The 20,494-nt window shown below is 41.1% G+C and overlaps 1 protein-coding gene across 2 annotated transcripts in view; it reads left to right on the top strand.

Annotated features, from left to right (window-relative positions):
• The window catches only part of LOC5580104 (serine/threonine-protein kinase Smg1), a 136,661-nt gene that overhangs the window by 28,201 nt on the left and 87,966 nt on the right, over nucleotides 1-20,494 (top strand). For both annotated transcript variants that reach the window (XM_021848697.1, XM_021848704.1), the window contains exons 4-5: nucleotides 3,969-5,036; nucleotides 13,829-16,536. In XM_021848697.1, coding sequence (XP_021704389.1) covers nucleotides 3,969-5,036; nucleotides 13,829-16,536 — 3,776 coding nt within the window. The remainder of the gene's footprint in view (nucleotides 1-3,968; nucleotides 5,037-13,828; nucleotides 16,537-20,494) is intronic.

The raw sequence follows: 20,494 nt of genomic DNA, 5'->3' as shown, positions 1-20,494 counted from the left end.
GATAACTTCAATTTTATCACTATTCGGCTTGACTCCCTTTTCGGTAACGGTATGTCCTAAGAATTGAACTTCCCGTCTAAAAAAATAGCATTTGTCCAACTGTATTTTTAGGCACGCTTCTTTCAACTTTTGAAGTATTTTCCTAATATCCTTGACGTGCTCTTCGAACGAACTAGAGAAAATTATTATGTCGTCCATGTATACGAGACAACATACTCCAATGAATTCCCGAAGAACGGCGTCCATAACCCTTTGAAAGGTCGCAGGGGCGTTCTTGAGACCAAATGGCATTCTAGTGAATTCGTATTTCCCAGAACTCACAGAAAAAGCCGTTTTCTCGAAATCATTTTTATCTAGTTGGATTTGATGGAATCCGGATACTAGATCGATGGTAGAAAAATACGTTGCTCTACCGAGTTTATCTAATATATCCGTGATATCAGGTATTGGGTATCTGTCGGAAATAGTTTTTTCATTAAGTTTGCGGTAGTCAATGACCAGTCGAAACTTTTTTGTCCAGATGCGTCAGCCTTTTTGGGAACTACCCATACAGGTGACGTATAAGGCGATATGGATTCTTTGATAATACCGTCCTTCAGCATCTTTTGTATTTGATTTTGTACCTCACTTTCGAATATTTGTGGATAGCGATAAGACTTGGTATGGATTGGGATATTGTCAACTGTTCTGATTTTATGTTTAATCCGATGAGTGAATGACAATTTATCCTCTTCGAAATATAGAATTTCTGAATTATCGGAGATCACCTTTTCTAACTCTTCTTTTTCCGGTTTGCTCAGAGAATCGTCTTGAATTTTAAATTTGTTGTTCTTTACATATTTTGGACCTTGAGTTTCTATAAATTCGTTGTTTTTGAAAGCCATTTCGTTGACGTTGATTTCCAAATTAGATTTGTTGTGATTTTTCACGGCTACAAAAGCAGTGTTATTTTTACTATTGTAAATACCAGGTAATATAGAAAAGTTTCCCATGTTTCTCTCTTCTCCTACAATAAAATCTCCTTCGTTTACCGTTTTTATCTTGATATACTGGACTTCCTGTTCATTAAGATTAAGTTTCTGTGTTTCGGGGAATCGTTTCTTCAGTTCGATAGTTTTCCTACCTACTTTTAATTTGTTTTTCCCAATGTCCAATTGAGCATTTAGATCACGTAATGATTCATACCCAATTAGTCCGTCAAAAAATTGATGGAATTTAAAAACGTAGAATTTTATTTTTTTCTTTATTAAAAACGGGTCGAACGACACAGAATGTTTAATTGCAAAGGTGCCGTTTATGTTGGTTACCTTAAGGCCTTTTTCTATTTTCGCGTTTTCTAAATTGACATGTTCCGGGGATATGTAATTTTTGTTCGCACCTGTGTCGATCAAAAATTTCATTTCGCCCTTTGTGGTCGGAATGGTTATGTACGGAATAAAATTATTTAGCTCTTTGTTTCTCCGCGTCCGGCTATTTGAAAATTTATCTCATCTCCTACGAAATACTCATCCTCGTCGGACTCTAGTTTGCATGTGTCGTTTTGGTTTTCCTCTTCGTCTGATTCTTCCGAATATTTATCCCTTTTCCCTTCGTTGTTATTGATCTGCATTTTTGAAATGTGTGTTTTCATAGACACGTCTTCATCGTTGTTCCTTTTGTACCTTCCAGAGTTTGCTTTCTGTGGTCCTGAATTTTGAGAGTTATTGGAATTTTGGTTTCTGGTGTTCTCATACTTGTTTTGGAATTTTGGGTGGACATTTGCTCCAGAAGAGCTAGAAGAAGCTTGTCTATTTTCCATTTTCTGCCTGAAGGAAGCGTTTGAATGGGCAATTGTGATTTCATGGGCTTCCTCCAAGGATTTTGGTCTATAACTCCTAACGTACATTGCTAAGTTTTCCCCATTTAGCCCGTCGATGTACCTTGTAAGGGTCATCAGGCTAATTAGTTTATTTACTGCTTCTGTGGACCTTTTGTAGTCCTCCATCTGCGCGGCTGTTGTTTTAATAGCCGTGTCGATGGCTTTAACCTTTTGGAAATATTCTTGAAGAGTTTTCTTTCCCTGCCTTACGTAAAATAGCGATTGGATATGAGACGTTATGTCTCGCTTATCGCCAAATGCATTGAGTAGAATCTCTTTTATTTCGATCCACTCCGATGGGTTTCCGGAAGCTATAAGCACTTCTCTTGCTTCGCCCACTATTTTGGATTTAATTACCCTAATGATTTGTTTATACTCAGGCTCGAGTTCATACTCCTCAAACTGATCGATCGCCTCCTGAGTGTCCTCGATCCAAGCTAGAGCTTCTTTTCGGTTTCCACTGAATTGGGGGATGATCTTTATTTGATCGGGAATATAGAAATTTGTAAATGGGTTTTTTGCCTTGTCTTGTAAAGCATTAATTGTCGCAATTAGGCTCGCTTGAGTATTAGTCAGCTGAGCGACTTGTTGTATCAGCTGTTCAGGTGTAATCTCTGTAACTTGAACTTGAGCGGATGGCTCGGACATGGCGTGTTTGGTTTTGTTAAATTTACACGCGAGCGAAATACGATTCTTTTGCTTACACTCCCTGTCGTCTTAGACCGGGTTTCAAAGCGTGTGATTATAATTTGTCGTTTGTTTTTGTACTTCTCCCGTAGGTCACTTTATTCGTTTCTACCGCGCGCAATTATGCTATATTTGTTCGCGGGGGTTTAACTTTGTTATCGCGAGGGTTTGATTCGCGCACTTTAGGATCAATTAGAAAAGAACAATGTTCGAGTTCGATATTCCCTCTCACTCTCAATGGTTCCACTTAGATCACTTTTAGCACTTAGTTTTTGAAAGAAAAAAAAATACCGTGTTGGTGTCTACTTACAGTAGGATTAGCAGCATCCTCCTGGAGTCCAAGCGTGTGTTGAGATAAAGGTTGTAGGTTCGTGCGTGGTCCTCACTTCGCTCTGGATGTATTCAAATCGTGTGATATTCCCTCACCGATGGTTTCCCGACACTTCCAGTTGTTCACGATGAACTTTGCTAAGAGAGTTTTCGCGCGGTCACTAGAATCACTGTCCTTATATTCACTAAGTCAGAAGATTTCAGGTTTTTGCACTTAATTACCACTTGCACTTTCCGAGACTGCGCCAGTTATGCTACGTTTCACCGAGCTAACATTTATTCATAAAAGTAATCGTACATCTACAACATCACACTTAGAACTAAACTTCACATTGATTCCCAAATGGTTTTTATGGAGTAGAACTGATGATTCTGCATTCCTGGAGTGGCGTGGTTTCCGTGCGACCTTCGTTCCCGTCACCGTTGGATTCTTGCGTAGCTCATCGGTTTCGTCCATGCGCGTGCATCGTAATTGATGTTGCTATGTGGCCAGGTGAATGTGTTAATGTTGGATGGCGGCAGGGGTCCTCATAACGTATATATGGGGATGAACCAGTCTAGGGCTGAATGTCCCCATAATAAAGAGTCGATAATAAATTTAAAAGTTTTTTTTTATATGAACACCAGAAGGATTGCTGCTGTGCGCTTCCGTTAAGGTGAAGATAAATCGAATCCAAACCTCCAATTTTCAAGAGCACAAATCTGGAAAACCGAACACCTGTTTGAGCTGAAAACTTAATCGATTAGTCACCACCAGCGAGTGACCAATCGACAACGTTTTCGGTTTCAACGGATGTTTGGTTCTCCAGATCCGTGCTCTTGAAAATTTGAGTTTTGGCTTTGATTCATCTTCACATTAAAGCACGTTGAAAGAACGGGTCTAAACAGGGGTTGAAAAGAGATCAATAGATATAAAAAGTTACACTGAAAGGTGTCGTTTTGTAGCTCTGAGAAGTACTATTTTAATTCTTTAGGTCCATCAACAGAAACAATTTGTGTATTTGCGCACAACACGTACTATAACTTTTGCATGCTCATTCAAATCATATATTTACTTGGATTTACTCACCTCTCCATCTTCCATTTATTTCAGGTGAGCCAATTCACCGGCAATAACCAAAGACGCAGTCAGCACATTTACGAGCTTCAGAGTTGGTACGTCAGCACAGAAAACACGGGAGATTTACGGTCCCAGTATTTCCGGAACTTCATCGAAAAGATAGGATTCCATCGGGATACCGAAGCTATTGATGAATTCCTCATGGAAGCATTCACCAAGTCGTGGTTCGTGAGCAAGGATAAAAACTACGCCTATGGAAACATGGCGCTGAACGACTTACGGTGCTTGGTTCCGTGGGTTCAATGGGAGGCTGCCCATTTCTGCGTCAACAATAAGCTGCGAACGCCCCTAGGGAAGCCTCAGGAAACCTTCCTGAAGATTGAATCGATTATCAAAGAAGACGCCCGAGTTCTTTCACTGAAAGAGCGCACTCCTGTTAGGGATATCAACGTTTCTATGGAAAATCAAAGACACGCGAGGATTCTACTTGGTTTCTTGGAGGCCCTGGAAAAAGCCATCTATAATGCAGCTGAAGGAACAGCTTTTGCACTTCCCAATCCGGAAAAGCCCGCCAGAACATTCTTCCGTGTTAATGCACCCACCTGTGCCGAATGGTTCAATCGAATTCGCACGGCAGTTGATCTGGTGGCCTTGCACTGTATGGAACCGGAAATGGTGATCCGTTATTCGGAGGCAGTGCTGAAAGAGCTGCTGCAGGCCAATAAGGTGAACGATCTCATATTTGAGCATACCTTGATGTCGCTCGTTTGGGCACTGTTGCGAAGCTGGGAAAGTGATGCCCTGTATGGCGTGTACGTATGGGCGAAGAAAGTGACCGGACGAAAATATCAGTGGATTAAGATGGCAGCTGAGGAAGCCGCAGGTCATCGCGAAACAGCAACCGAAGGATTTCTGAATATCCTAGCGGATCCCGAATCTGCCAATATGGATCGACACATTCGGGACTTCATTGCTGATCAGATTACATTGACGTTGATCTTTACGGATCGACTTCCGGAGTTGTATGATTTTCTGGTAGCCGAGGAGACAAGTGAAACGCCGAGGGTGACTATTCCGCTGTTCACATTCACATCGAAACAGGTGAGTAAAAATAATTTTATTTTATTTTCTGAGGAACTTGGATGGATTGTAATGCTTCGAGTTCTCTTTGAAACTCAAATTTACAAACTTATTATCATTAATTTTAGTTCAGTGATGTTTTCAAACTTTTCATAATTGTATTGTTCTACACGCAGAGAAATATATTGTAAATGCAAACGAAATCTGTATAGATTCAACAAATTTTATTGTTGACTCACGGCTTATCGGCAATTTTTGTTGACTCAATGATAACTTCCATTTATTCCTACAAAATAAATTGTTGTTTCTAAAATTGTCTCAAATTAGCCAGCTGCCAAAAACAAAAAGAAATGCAATTGAAACAAAAATATAATTTGTTGATTCTAAAAACACCCCATATTGAAGTAACAAAGAATGTGTGTTGAAAGAAAAACCAACTATTGTTGTTTTTACTGTTCTTGTTGTGATAAATGGGCCGATGATTTACACAACAAACATATTAAAAACTTTATTTAAAACTGATTAAATTTACAGGATAAAACGCGGCGTGGTTTTCAGTTGGCGGTTAAATACATTCTGTCTGATCTATTGTAACTGTTGCTGTCGGGTGACAGATCATTCCCTTTCATTCGGTAGACGTCTGTCGCTCTGACAGAGTGTGTCAGACGATGAGCCCACCAGTAGTGAGATGGTGCCTTGTTGGTTCGTAGGGTGGTCCTCCCAACACCTCCCCCTCTTAGAAGAGATGATACGGCTCATACCTCACGGGTTGTCTTTTTGTCCTTGAAGACTGGCGAAGCTGGCTTGGTTGCTGCTGAGTAGTAGCTCTTGGTGGCTTTTTAGGTGCTCGGCTTCGAACCTCCCTTTGCTGTAGTTCATTAAGGATTGCCTGCGACGGTTCGACTGATTCTGGTTCTGCTTGTTCAGATGTAGGTTGACTGAAACCGCACGAATCCAAAAGTATATCTAGCGGAATTTTTGATGACTGCTGTTCTACTGTTGATGCTGACTGTTCTGATTCATACCGTTTCCTCAGTTGATTGCAGTGTGCTCTGATAAGATTCCGCTTCTCTGGTAGCCAAACGTTGTAGATGACACGACCAATCCGTTCTATCACTTGACCGGGTTCCCATGACCAGGCGTTGTTTCGATGTACTTTCGTCCAAACCAAATCTTTGGCATCGTAGTTCCTCGCTTTTGTGCCATGCTTACGGTTGAACTGAACGTCTTGTTTGGATTCGGCTTGCTTGTAGAACGAAGTTGGTGGTTTCAGTAGATCCATTGATGTTCGGAGTTTTCTGCCTAGTAACAGTTCTGCTGGCGACTTTCCTTCAGGCGCGCTACGGCACGGAGTGGAGCGGTAACACAGAAGAAAAGTGTCAATTGCTTCACGGAGTATCTCTCCCCCCGCAGTTATTTTTCGAAGTCCTCGCTTGAATGTATCGACGAATCTCTCAGCGAGTCCGTTCGACTGTGGATGATACGGTGGTGTCTTCAGATGAAGGATACCGTTGGTACTGCAGAAAGCTTCGAACTCTTCACTGGTGAACTGTGTACCGTTATCTGTAACCAATGTTTCTGGCATACCGTTCCTAGAAAAGATTTCTCGGAACATGGTTACAGTAGCAGATGTTGTGATGCGCTTGGTAGAGATAACTTCTGGCCACTTACTGAATGCGTCGACAACAATCAAGTAGTAATTACCGTCGACTGGTCCAGCATAATCTGCATGTATCCGCTGCCAAGGCTTTTCTGGTATAGGCCAAGATTCCACGGTTTTACTGTTTGTCTTGGCTGCTCTCGAACATTCTTCACACGACCGAACTCGCTGACTGATTTGCTCGTCGATCCCAGGCCAATAGACGTAATTACGTGCTATGGACCGCATCCTTTCTACTCCTGGATGTCCTTTGTGTAGAAGTCGTAGAACTCGATCACGAAATTTGGTTGGAATGACCAATCGTTCTCCGTAGGTGAGGCAATCGGAAACAATTGATAAGCTTTCGCGACGTTGATGAAACTGTTGTAGCTGTGGATCGCTGATTTTGGACTGATTGGACGGCCAGGCTGTCTGGACGAACTGTTTGACCTGCTTCAGTACTGCATCCGCCTGTGTTCCTGCTTGAATCATATTGAACGTGACTGGGAGAACTTCCACTGATTGCTTGATGATATCTTCCATGGTGTTTTCCAGCTCTATCGATGCGATGACGTACTCTTCGTTTGGACGCACGTGGGTGTTGATGAGACGGGACAAGATATCTGCATAACCGAAACTTTCTGTATTGACGTACTTGATACTGAAGTCATACAGAAGCAGAGTTAATGCCCATCGCTGTAACCTGTTGGCTGTGTACACTGGAATGCCTTTTTTGGAACCAAAAATCGCTAGTAAAGGCTTGTGGTCCGTTTCCAAAACGAATTGTCGTCCGAAAATCATCCGATGAAACCGTGTTACTGCGAAGATCAGCGCAAGTCCTTCTTTCTCGATTTGACTGTAGTTGGACTCAGCGGGTGTGAGGCTTCTCGACGCATGTGCAATCGGTTTCACTGATCCGTCCGGTAGCTTGTGGGCAATGCGCGCTCCGATTCCGTAATTTGACGCATCCGCTGACACAATGATTTTTAATTTTGGATTGTAGTGTATGAGCGCCAACGGTGACTGCAGGATTTCACGGAAACGGTTGAATGAACGTTGACATGCTTCTGACCAATTCCACTTCGCTCCAGATTTTAACAGTTGATCCATTGGGAACCGCAACTTACGCATTTCTGGAACATATTTTGCGTAATAGTTCACGGCTCCTAGGTAAGAACGGAGTGACGAAACATCTTGAGGCGGTGGCATGGTGGCGATAGCTGAAGTCTTTTCCGGATCGGGTCTGATTCCATCTCCATCCATAATTTGCCCCAAGTATTCCACTTCTTCCATGTTGAAACTGCATTTCTCGATCCGTACTGTGAATCCGTAATCTTCCAGACGTTGAAGAACTTGTTTCAGATTGTGGTCATGCTCTTCTTGCATACGACCACCGACTAACACGTCATCCAAATAACCACAGGTCTTTTTGATGCCACTCAAAACTGCGTCCATGATCTGCTGGAATGCACCCGGAGCTGATTTTATGCCAGGTGTCAGGCGTGTATAGCGGAAAAGTCCCTTATGGGTATTGACTGTTAGCAGATGTTGATCTCGGGGGTCCACTTCCACTTGGAGGTATGCATCGGAAAGGTCAATATGACTGAAGACCTTACATCCGGCCATCTTCGTGTAGATGTCTTCTGGTAGAGGAAGTGGGCACTGATTTGACTCTAGAGCTTCGTTGAGTCCGGTTGAAAAATCAGCGCAAATGCGGACTTTACCGTTTGGTTTCCGCACAACGACGATCGGTGCTGCCCAATCTGAATGATCGACTCGTTTGAGGATTCCCAAATTCTGCAAGCGTTGAAGTTCGTCTTCTACCGCACTCTGCTGACTGTAAGCAACTGGACGCTTCGGTCGGTAGACTGGTTTTGGCTCCCCTTTGAGTGTCAGTCGAACTTTTGTTTTCGTACAGAGTCCCATTTCATTCGAAAATACTTTCGGGAATTGAACTTGCAGAGACTGTTCCGTACGGGACTGTTGACTGTTGATTTTATTACAGAACGAGTTGATTGGCACGTCCCATAATCCGAAAAGCTCAATCCAGTCCGAGCCCAGAATGTTCAGATCCAAATTGGGTGAAGCAACACGACACAAACCTCGTTTTGTTTTGCCACCGATGTTTACGTCGCACCAAAATTCCCGGGCGAGATCAAGTGATCCCCCAGAAGCTGATTTGGCATTGCAGGAGGGTGCAGTTCCTTGTGGTTGTCCGATTTTTCGCCAATGTTTGTCGGAAATTATCGTAATATCCGACGCTGAGTCGACCTGCAATTGCACTAGAACCTTGTTGATTCTGATTTCGGAATACTTCCTCCTTTGGCTGATGTTCTTCACTGACACAATCTTCACATCTTTACTGCTCTTAGGACTGTACTTATTTTTCTTCTTCTTACTGTTGCCACTGGTACTGCCAGACGAAAAACAAGCACAATATCCTTCTTTATGGCCTTTTCGTTTACACTTCCGACACTGATGTTCACGGAATGGGCAATCTGCAGAAAAATGCATTCCGCCGCATGACCAACATGGAGTCTTTGGTTGATTGTTGTTCACTTTCCCCCCTCCGCCTTGCTTGTGTTTAGGTTTGGGAGGCCGATCCTGATGAACTGCATTCACAGCACTGAATGATTGCTGTTTCTCCACAAGACTGTTGTCCTGTTTCAGGTTATGTAAACTTTTACATTCTTCAACCACTTTTTCGAGAGAAATGTCCGCTGTCTCGTTTAATTTGGTAATTAACCTCATGCGAATGTCCGAATCTCGCGAAGATTTTAGACCGCACACAAAAATGAGACACTTAAACTGTTCCTCTGAGAGGTCGCGCAACTTGAAATCCACACACGCTCTGTTAACTTTGCACGAATACGACACAAAATCATCGGAATCGTCTTTTGTCGTTTGTAGGCACAAATAACGGCGGTGAAACACTGACACTGGAGATCCGAAAATTGTTTTCAATTTCGCGACTGTTTCACTGAATGTTAGCTCCTTTGACAGTCTAGGCAAAATGAAGCTGGTAAACCGTTCATGTGCTGCTGGATTCAATTTCCTCATCAGTAACCGGACTTTCGCTGCATCGTCCAGTTTTTCCGCATCTTTGTCGAACAAATCCGCATACCGTGCGTACCAAGAGTCGAAAGTACAGCCTTGCTCCGAATCATAGACGAACTCGGTGATGTTACTGGAGAGCGAATCCAAAACAGTTTCGTCTCCTGACATCTTCTGAATGGCCAGCTGGGTAGCTGAAACCTGCTGAGTGAGCTGCGTCATCAACTGCTGCTGTTGTTGGAGAATTTGCATCAGCATCTGGTTGGAATTTGGCTGCTGCGAGACTCCTCCGCCATTCTGTTGCAGAGTTGGATCCGGCATGATGCTAACCTCAACTTTTATCACTGCACACGCGAACTTTTGTCGACCGTAAAACTGACTTTCACGCGACGGGAAAACTGAATTTCGCGAAACCGGCACCGAAAATACTCGTCGCCACTTTGTTGTGATAAATGGGCCGATGATTTACACAACAAACATATTAAAAACTTTATTTAAAACTGATTAAATTTACAGGATAAAACGCGGCGTGGTTTTCAGTTGGCGGTTAAATACATTCTGTCTGATCTATTGTAACTGTTGCTGTCGGGTGACAGATCATTCCCTTTCATTCGGTAGACGTCTGTCGCTCTGACAGAGTGTGTCAGACGATGAGCCCACCGGTAGTGAGATGGTGCCTTGTTGGTTCGTAGGGTGGTCCTCCCAACAGTTCTGTTCACTGATATTAACAAAGTATTTATTTGATTTAAAAATCATTTTTGTTAACATTCCTACTAATTCAATGCGCAAGCTTTACAGATTATATTTGATCATTGAGTTTGTGTTTCGAATTAATAGGTGTAAGATGATATAGTCCGGTACCATCGCCGCTGCACAACCGACCGGTCGGAACAAATTTAGGAAATTCTGAAATAAACAAAATTAAAATAATCAACTTGTCGATTGTTGTTTCATTAATCGATTGTTTTTCATTACCTATAGCTTTCCTTCCTTTCGCATTTACACCGTCATAACCATCATGAATAGTAAAATCATCTTTTTCATATGATTACTAAAATAATATTGTATTTAAATTAAACTACGACGGAAAATGTATACTCACCAAGGTATTAAAATTGACAGCTACCGAATATCCCATGAACACTTCTTTTTCAACTTTAAACAAAATTTAATTTTTGCCTCTAACTTCTCTGTTTATTTCTCAAATACAAAATGGCGACAAGAAAAAAAATATTGATTCAACAAAATGATATTGTTGAAACAACAATTGTCATTAGTTGAAATGAAAATCGAGCATCAATATTTCATTCGGCACAGAGTTTTGTTGTTTCAAAAATATGCCAGATTAGAAACAATCCACCAGATGGGTTGATTCAATTCAAACAAGAATAAATTGTTGGTTCTAACAGGCGCGTTCTTAGATTCAACCCCTTAGATTCAATAGTTCTATTGGCAATTTCGGAATTAGAATTATTTTTTTTCATAATAATCGCCTGTAAAAGCTATAGCGTAATCTTAGTTTCTCTGATGAATTGTAGTTTTTCATCGTCTGATGAATTGAAGTCAGAGATAGGGTGCGACTCAAATCTCTTTCGGCACTGCATGTGCTGCTGTCGGACAGCACCTTCAGTTCGAAAGAGACGTAACAAGAGTAATTTTTCTGCACTGCGCCCTGGCAGCACGTACACGTTTCAAAAAATATATACCTGAATTCATGTTAATTATATGTGACTGTCAAATCTTTTTAACACATAGTTTATTACCACTTTATGTTTCTCACTTCACCAAATATCTTAATGTATTTGAAGAATAGAATAGAACTTATTGAAATTTTCATAGAACTTATTGAAATTGTCCGATTTTAAAACATACCTTGCTGAAATTTTCCTAGCGTGAATTTTTCTGCTTGCACGATGAGATGGAAAGAGTAGCGATCATGCTTTCCTTTTTCTCGCATAAAAATAGGTTGTCTTCTGCACTGTCCATACTCGCATAATCAGTCCCATCTGAAATTTTATCAGTTTTGGGTTAGCTTCAAGTATTAGCCTTTATTTAAAGTGTAGTTTTCACAATCTTTCCTAAAAATTTATTCCCTGGTTTTAAAATTTTTACGCGGTTCATTTTTGCACAGTTTTTTTCTACGCGGTACCGCGTTAATTAAAAAAATGACGTAAAAAAATCTCAAGTCAATTTTTGACCATACAAAACAATGTTCTACATTATGATTCGTATGGTCATGAAACGTCGCGAAATCGATTTAAATTTGGAAAAAATATGGCTATTTGTTGTTTACAGCAATATAAATTGTAATTTTCGGTCGAACCTTAATTGCATGGAACAAAATAAAAATAATGATGCTTTGAGGTGTATTAGTTTTTGCATAAATGCTTGGAACCCAATTTTGGCCCATAGTGAGGCAAAAGTTCGAATCAGTGGGGCAATAGTTTGACCTGTATTGTATCTCGGGTAAATAATAGAAAATTGAATCTATGACAAAAGGTCGAAAGGACAAAAGGTCGGAGAACAAAAAAGAAGGGACAAAAGGTCAAAAATCTTTTTTCAGATTAGGATAAATTTCCCACCATGCAAATCGTTTGTCCTTTCGACCTTTTGTCTTTCGACCTTTTGCCCTTTCGACCTTTTGTCCATAAACCTAGAAAATTACCTAAAATCTACATATTACTTACTTTTGATGGCACTACGTCCTTCAAGACATGACCTGCGTCACAATGTTACGCCAACTAACTCGATCCATGGCTGCTAACCTCCAGTTTCTCGATCGTCCCACACTTCCAAGATCCTGCTCCACTTGGTCAAACCATAGCTCGTTGCGCTCTTCTTCGTCTTGTACCGGCCGGATTCGAGGTGAACACCATTTTTGCGAGATTGTTGTCCGACATTCTCACAACGTATCCCGCCCATCGTACCCTTCCAGCTTTGGCGACTTTCTGGATACTGGGTTCATCGTAGAGTTGCGCAAGCTCGTGGTTCATTCTTCTCCTCCATACGCCGGTCTCACATACTCCGCCAAAGATCGTCCCAAGGCTGGTTAATTGTACTCTGTAGCCAGGAGAAGCTGAACCCGCCTTGGATCGTCCTAAGCATACCTCGTTCAAAAACTCCTAGCGCTTGCAGGTCCTCTTCGGTTCCTCATTGTCCACGTCTCATGCCCGTAGAGGACTATCGGTCTTATCATCGTCTTGTACATGGTACACTTAGTACGGAAGTGAAGTTTACCAGACCGCAAGGTCTTGTGGAGTCCGCAGTAAGCACGACTTCCGGCAATGATACGTCTTCGAATTTCTCTGCTGTAGTTGTTATCCGACGTTATCAATGATTCGAGGTAGACAAATTCGTCCACCACCTCGAACTCATCCCCGTTGATCATCACGCGTCTGCCAATGCGAGCTCTGTCGCGCTCGGTTCCTCCAGCGGCGCACAACTCTTGCCGAGGAATGCAGAGGAGTCAACTTCGACTTACTGGTGAGGAGTCGTAGTTTCGCCGAACCGTCGGCAAACAAGCTTCGCAGGTAGAGACAGGCCCGTACGCCACGGGAAAACCCGTGCAACTCATACGCAATCACTTCATTGAAGGTTACGCATCGCGGGATATCGATTTCTCGCAAATGTAACAACGATGTTTGCAATTCTTGTCTTTCTTGCGCTGTTGCTTCGTCGACCGGATCGTCCCAGCCGACCTTGACCTGCTACAGTCGCTGAGTCCCGCAGAGGTTACGACGGTTGAGGTCTCCAAAAGATTCGCTGGAAACGATGGTCTTGCTTCGCGTGCAGTTATGGGGGTATGGGCAAATAGCCATAGCGGTAAACGCGCAGCTATTGGACAAGATTAAGCTGATAATCGAGACATTTTCTTGACTTTCCAGGGCATAGAGTATCTTTCAGCCTGCAACATGTGCAAAATGTTCAATTGGCAAATAATGCTCTAAGTTAATACATATGGAAGTGTTCATAAGACAAATTAACTGAAAAACGGTTCTATTCCACTTGGGAACGTAATGCAAGAAAGAGAAGATGAAATTTGCAATAAATCCAAGCTATACCTATCAAAAGTTTTTTATTCCGTTTTTTTTCAATTCCACTGAACTTCTTATTATTTCAGGTCAAAGACTGGATGGCGTACGAAAAGACCAAGGATAAAAATGTAATTGACATGTCCCACTGGGAAATGGTGGAATTGGGCACGGATGTGCCAAATAATTTCTCGTGCTATAAAATTCTGTGCGACACCGAGAATACCATTGCCCTGACATTTTTGAAGCAGTTTGCCACCAGCAAAGATGAGACGCTGCGCATCTGCAATGAAGTGATTCACAGTGCCCTACAGGAATGCCTTCTCACAAAGTCCAGAGAACATCTGTTTCAGCTGATTATTACTAATCACGTGGCGCATATTGCCACATTGAACGAGTACACTCCAGATAACTCCAAATCGATTCGAGTCGAGAAACATTACGGATCGTTGGCCATGATGCGAGTGTTACATTGGTCTGAATTTTTTGATGATAGCAAAAATTGCGAACAGTACAATATGGAAATGAGACTGGATTTGGCATCGGTGGCGAGAAAAGAGAACAATTTCAAGCTGTGTCAGCATGAGTTAAACAAATTCTACAAGAGTTCCAAGCTAGCAAGGGAATTGAATTTGGAAAACCAGTTGAATGTGGAAACAGCTCAGCAACATTTATTAGGTGCGGAGTTAGGTTGCAAGATCTGGGACGCAAGCTTATCTAGAGCTGTATATGAGCAATGTAAGTGGCTCTATTGCCAACCAGGCAGAAGACAAGAAGCCATTCAGTTTGCTTCGCAAGCAGCAAGAAAGATTTCGGAACAGTTGAGTAATTCGGAAGAGAATGCTTCAGATGAGCTCCGTGAAAGAAAATCACGGTTTCTACTTACCTTGGCTGATTGGGTGCAGAACGAAGACATCAAGCTAATTCAACAGGACTCGAGTACTGCTCTAAATGGGTTGATTGCGTCCCTGCCTGATGTGACACCCTCTGCCGAAAGCCGAATGATTTCCATATTTTCTTGCATGGACATCGTCGTTGGAAAAATTCTTCAGGCAAGTACTGAGACATGCCCTGAACTTGCTAAAGCATGGTGCCAGTTTGCTTCCTGGTGTTATCGTTGGGGTAAGAAAATGGTCGAGTTCAACACGGAAGCCAACACAGCGCATAACGTCAATCTAGAGGAAATAAATAAAATCTTACCATCCAACCTTTCGGAAGAAGTTCAGAAATCGATCCTACTCATCCTGAACCAACACGAGGTAATTTCTGAAGAGGAGGAATTTGGATTAAACGAGACAAGTTCCACGGACCTCTTGGAGGCATTGAAAGAAACCGTGCCTGAGTTACACAACTGTCCTCCGGAGAAACTTCAATCGATTGTGGAAATTTGGCGCCAAACTCACAAAACGGTCTACGGGTACTATGAAGCAGCTGCATCGGCTTATTTCCGCTTCCTGGAGCTGTCTTCTTCGATCGAAATGGAAAACGAGTACGGGAATTCTTCGACAGTCACAGCAACGCTCCGTCTGCTCCGCTTGATTGTTAAGCATGCTCTTGGGCTTAAGGAAGTTCTGGAACGAGGTTTGGCCAGTACACCTACCAAGCCATGGAGGGTCATAACTCCACAACTGTTTTCAAGATTGAACCATCACGAACCGTACGTTAGGAAACGTGTTTCGGAACTGCTGTGCCGAGTGGCCAAAGACGCACCTCAATTGATCATCTTCCCAGCGGTTGTGGGTTCTGTCCAAGAGAAGAAAGTCGATATAAATGAGCTGAGCGGTGGGGACTCTGCCGAACCTACACCGAAGGACTCCGGCGATGAAACGTTAGGACTTGTGTATTGCTTTAATGCCCTGTTAGATATTTTATCCAGAGACGCTCCTGAAACCGTCCAACAAGTTAAAGTTCTGGTTCACGAACTGCGGCGCATTTCGCTCTTGTGGGACGAGTTTTGGGTAATTTCCATGCAGCAAATCTACTCCGAATACAACAAAAGTTTCATCAACTTTGAAAACGAGTTAGCTAAGATAACGGAAAGTGGGCAGCTGGAGAAGAAACGTGCCCTGCTCATAGAAAAGCACAAGCTGTTGCATCGTCCTTTGGTATTCGTTCTGGAGCAGCTGTATGAGATGACTTCCCGATCACCCGAAACCATACACGAGCGTCATTTTCAGGATCGCTTCCTAAAGTACATCAGCATGATGATTGAGAAATTCAAAGAACCCTTGGATTTCAGTAAGCCCAACCAAGGTTGGACGCAATTCAAATTCCTGTTTGGGCAAATGCAGCAAAGGGGTCAAAAGCGAACCGCTTTCTCTTTGCGCCTGTCGGAAATCAGTCCTGTTCTGGCGAAACTCTCCAATACTGCCATTTCCATGCCTGGAATAGAAAGCACCCAAATGCAGCAAATTCTCATTCGCTCTGTGGATAATCTAGTGCAAATTTTACCGACAAAAACCAAGCCGAAAAAGCTGATGTTCTACGGGAACGATGGGCGCCGTTACAGTTATCTGTTCAAAGGCCTTGAAGATCTCCATCTGGATGAACGCATCATGCAGTTCTTATCCATTGCTAACCTCATGATGACAAAGTCGATCGATTGCAATGGCAATATTACTTACTACCGTGCTGAACATTATTCCGTAATTCCGCTGGGTCCACGGTCCGGCTTGATCAACTGGGTAGACAACACGGTTCCGATATTTTCGCTGTACAAAAAGTGGCAACAACGGGAAGCTCTGCAGAAAAAAGACAAACCGGGTACAGTGACTCGACCTTCGGAGCTGTATTACCAGTAAGTATAAGTTTTACAACATTGTCTATTGGCGATAGATGACAAGAGTTCAATTTTGCGAAAACTGTATTCGATGAATTACGAAATTCCTGCTACGATATAACAGGGCTTTAGTTTGAGGTTATTTGGGAGTACATACCTGTGATACTTACAATAGTAGTAGTCTTCCGATAATCAGATGTAGAAACCTTATAGAATTTGGTTTTAATTCATAATATTGCAAGATTTTAGCTGTTTGCTTCCTCACCTTGTAGCTTTGATAAGTTTTAATAGATACGACGATTTCTCTATTTTCTCAACATTCAAATTCATGTTTCTAATGTAATTTTGCGTCAAGAATCATTAGTATAATAAATTCACTTGCATGTCTTACCAATTATGAATAAGTGAAATTTTAGGATAATTATTATAGGGTAATTAATTTACCTTTATGTAGGAATAATTAATTTTGCAGCGATCCAGACTGCTAATGTTTTTTTTCTCTTTTATAGTTCATCTATTCTGCGATCCTATAACACTTTCCCGAATACCATTACCCCGAAAACCATCACCCCGAAAGTCAATACCCCGAATGGTCAAATACCCTGAAAACCAATACTTCGAAATCTATTACCCCTAATAATCCGTTACCCAGAATACCATTTCCCCGACTGGACCATAACCCCGAATTTTCTTGCCCCAAAAATTCAAAATGAAGATTCGATAAATGAACACTATACATTTTATAAAATAATTAGTTGAGGTTAAGCACGTCTTCCATACACGAATGCAAAAATGGCAACATTAGCAAAAAAGCACTCAGTTAATAACTGTGAGAGTGCTCATAAGAAGACTAAGCTGATAAGCAGGCTCTGTCCCAGTAAGGACGTAATGCCAAGAAGAAGAAGCACGTCTTTTCTTGTTCGTTGGAGGTCATTGTCTACCAAATTGTCGCTAATATATATGACAAAAAAAATATAAAGATTCGGAAGTAGAAAACTCCTCCTCAATAGGTCGAAGTGTTCCCGACTTCAAAATATACTTTTAAATTATTCAATGATACACGGGAAAAAATTATGTGGTAAAATTACTAGGATTTTAGCTGACTACACCCCTGCCCATACTCGCAAAACAGTCCCATTTCAATTTTCATCACTTTTGAGTTTTCTTCATGAATCATGTTTTTTGTTAGTGTACTTCATGGTATCATACTTAAAATTGTATTTTTGTATGGACAAAATGCGAAAAAAATACCAAATCATACGCGTCCCATATTGAAAGTACCCGCATAACAGTCCCACTAGTAGATTACGACGAAATTCATGTACCCTTATTCCTATTATGATTTCTGTAAGCTTGCATCGTAGTTTTCATCCCATAAGAAAAAGAAATGCTACAAATTACAGTGTCTTAAACTATCTGCACTCCATAACAAATGTTGTTTTTCAATTTTGAATAGAATGCTTCTGGTGCGATGAGTGATTGAAACATATCTAGGGTAGATGTACCAATAGTGGAGGTACTAAGCACTATTGAAGTTTATTTAACCGCCTAAATTCAAGAAGCGCAATTAATGTAAATGTTAATGTTGTAACGGGAATTAACGACCATTGACTTAATGAAAAAAATTATTTCATCGCAGTAATCCACGGCATGTCAGTGAAAAATAATACCTCCACTATTGGTACACTGTTCCTTTAGTTGCGGTATATTTTTAATTTGTTTTCCTATAGGTATCCGTGGTTTTCTTATGGGATCCTCCACTATAGGAACACTTTACCGCAACTATTGGTACAAGCAAGAACAGTTTTAGCAATTTTAGTGTTATTTCATCAGTTTTAAAGCAATTTGAACGCTCTTTTCAACTATTCCGTGTATCAACAAGCCAAGATGTCAATTGGCAGTGTCGGTTCTGTGGCTAATGTAATAAAATCAGTGAAAACGACACTGCCGCAACTATAGAAACACCCACAACTAGAGGAACACTTACCCTAGTCCTTATGAGAGTCTAAATTAAAAATAAGATAAATAGCTTCCCTCTAAGTCAAACCTATAGCTGTCATAACTTTTGTCTTCTGATCAATTACCTAAATCTAACGACATGGAGGGGAGGCTTTTTGGGCTAACATGGGAATTAGCATACCACCACTGGTATCGTCGACTGGTCAAGCAGTACGTTTAGCGACACTAATGGTGATAATTAAGAAGGTCCAATGAAAAGCCAGTATTATGGATCTAAGCCAGTATTATTATCTAAGAAATGTCCAACAGCTTTTTCGAAATCAGGCCAATCAAAACTTACCCGCCTTAGTACCTGTGTGTCAGATACTACAACATGCTGCAGGTGAATCCTAACTACTTTTCCTATATGGCCGGCCGCAACGCATTCATCAAACCCAGGAATGTCTTGAGGACTGTCACTATCACCACCATATTATTTTATATTGTATAATAAGTATTGCAATTAAAATATGAAAGCACTATAGTAGTAAAAGGAAAAGTCCCTTGGAATCCATGATAAACTTGGCAATAAATGTGTCAAGATGCGCGATAACTAAGTAAGCGAGTCCCAAGTAATGGGACTGGTATGCGGGTATATTTGAATTTGAAGAGGAAAGTACTCGGATAACGAGTCCCATTGGCAAGTATTTTGGATTTGTATATAAAAAACAACCGCATTCACAATATTTTAGTAGTTGTTCATTCTCTTGTACTCTAATGATAATGTGTTGAGTAATGTCACTAGAATTTTCTGCTGCCTGCAGCGGCGTTACGAAAACCTTTGCAATAATGTTCAATTGCGTTTTTCTCGACATGATGATTTTCCTGATGGGACTGTATTGCGAGTATGGGCAAGACCCATTCTTAAAACTATCATGGAATTTTAGAGAAAATTACTATGTTTGTAGTACATCTCACCCGCCTTTCTTGTACTTTTGACAGAAATCTTTTTCGTCAATTTGATTTCGACTACAGACATGGTAAAATCATGCGCATTTGTGGTCTGCTGAAAATTGTCGGTGCGAGCGCTTAAGTACCAAATGGCATTATGCCAAACGGGGTAGACCCCTTTCTATATGCTCTGGATGTGGTTGATGTCTACAGGCAAGCCATAGGCAGGGCTGGTAGCATGTCACTTATTAGTGAATTGGTCACTTTTTTCGACCTGGTCACTAAAAAGTCACTATTTCCAACAAAAAGTCACTAAAGTCACTTTTTTCAGGAAAATGGTCACTAAAGTCACTTTTTTTTCGTGATCTGATGATAATGAAATTTAAGGCTCGGTTAGCTTTTCAAACTTAAACAACAAGAAACAGATATTTGTTATTTTAAAGACAAGAATAGTGTGATTTTGAAATCGAAGTGTCAAGATTCTTGACTCAAGAAAAGTAGAGACTCCTGGCTAACTATATTATTTTTGAATCCTTATTATGGGGAAGTTCAGCCCAAGACTGGTTCATCCCCGCCCTTCCAGCTATTTTTTTGGAAGAATTCAAGTGAATATTCCGTAGACATTTCCGATAGAAAATTTAAAAATTTGCTGGGAAAAACTTTGGAGAGCATTCTGGCAAAACTTAGAAAGCAACTTTAGAATAAATTTGTTGTTCGAAATATTTTATTAAGCTTTGTCAAAAACCAGAACCAATACACGGAGAAAAAAGAATTGTCCAGTCAATCATATTTGCTGGTAGATCAATCATATTTGACATTGGATTTCAGTCAACCATACATTAAAATTGATTCAACAATATCTATGCTAGGTTTAACTGTTTGGTATGATTGGTTCAATTACACAAAATAATTGATAGATATGATTGACTCAATATTAATATACAATCATGACAATGGTATTAATGTTGATGTTGTGTTGTCAAAACCGGCACGAATCTTCTTTATCGACATTGCAAAAATGCGACAAAATGTAAATAAATATGGGAGCAGGAATTCAAACCACTATCTTGAGAGTGAGAGCGCATTA

Source organism: Aedes aegypti, chromosome 1 (assembly GCF_002204515.2).
Source record: "Aedes aegypti strain LVP_AGWG chromosome 1, AaegL5.0 Primary Assembly, whole genome shotgun sequence".
In the NCBI taxonomy this organism is placed as follows: domain Eukaryota; kingdom Metazoa; phylum Arthropoda; class Insecta; order Diptera; family Culicidae; genus Aedes; species Aedes aegypti.
The sequence above is the reverse complement of the archived record's forward strand: the minus strand, read 5'-3'. Positions and strand labels throughout refer to the sequence as shown.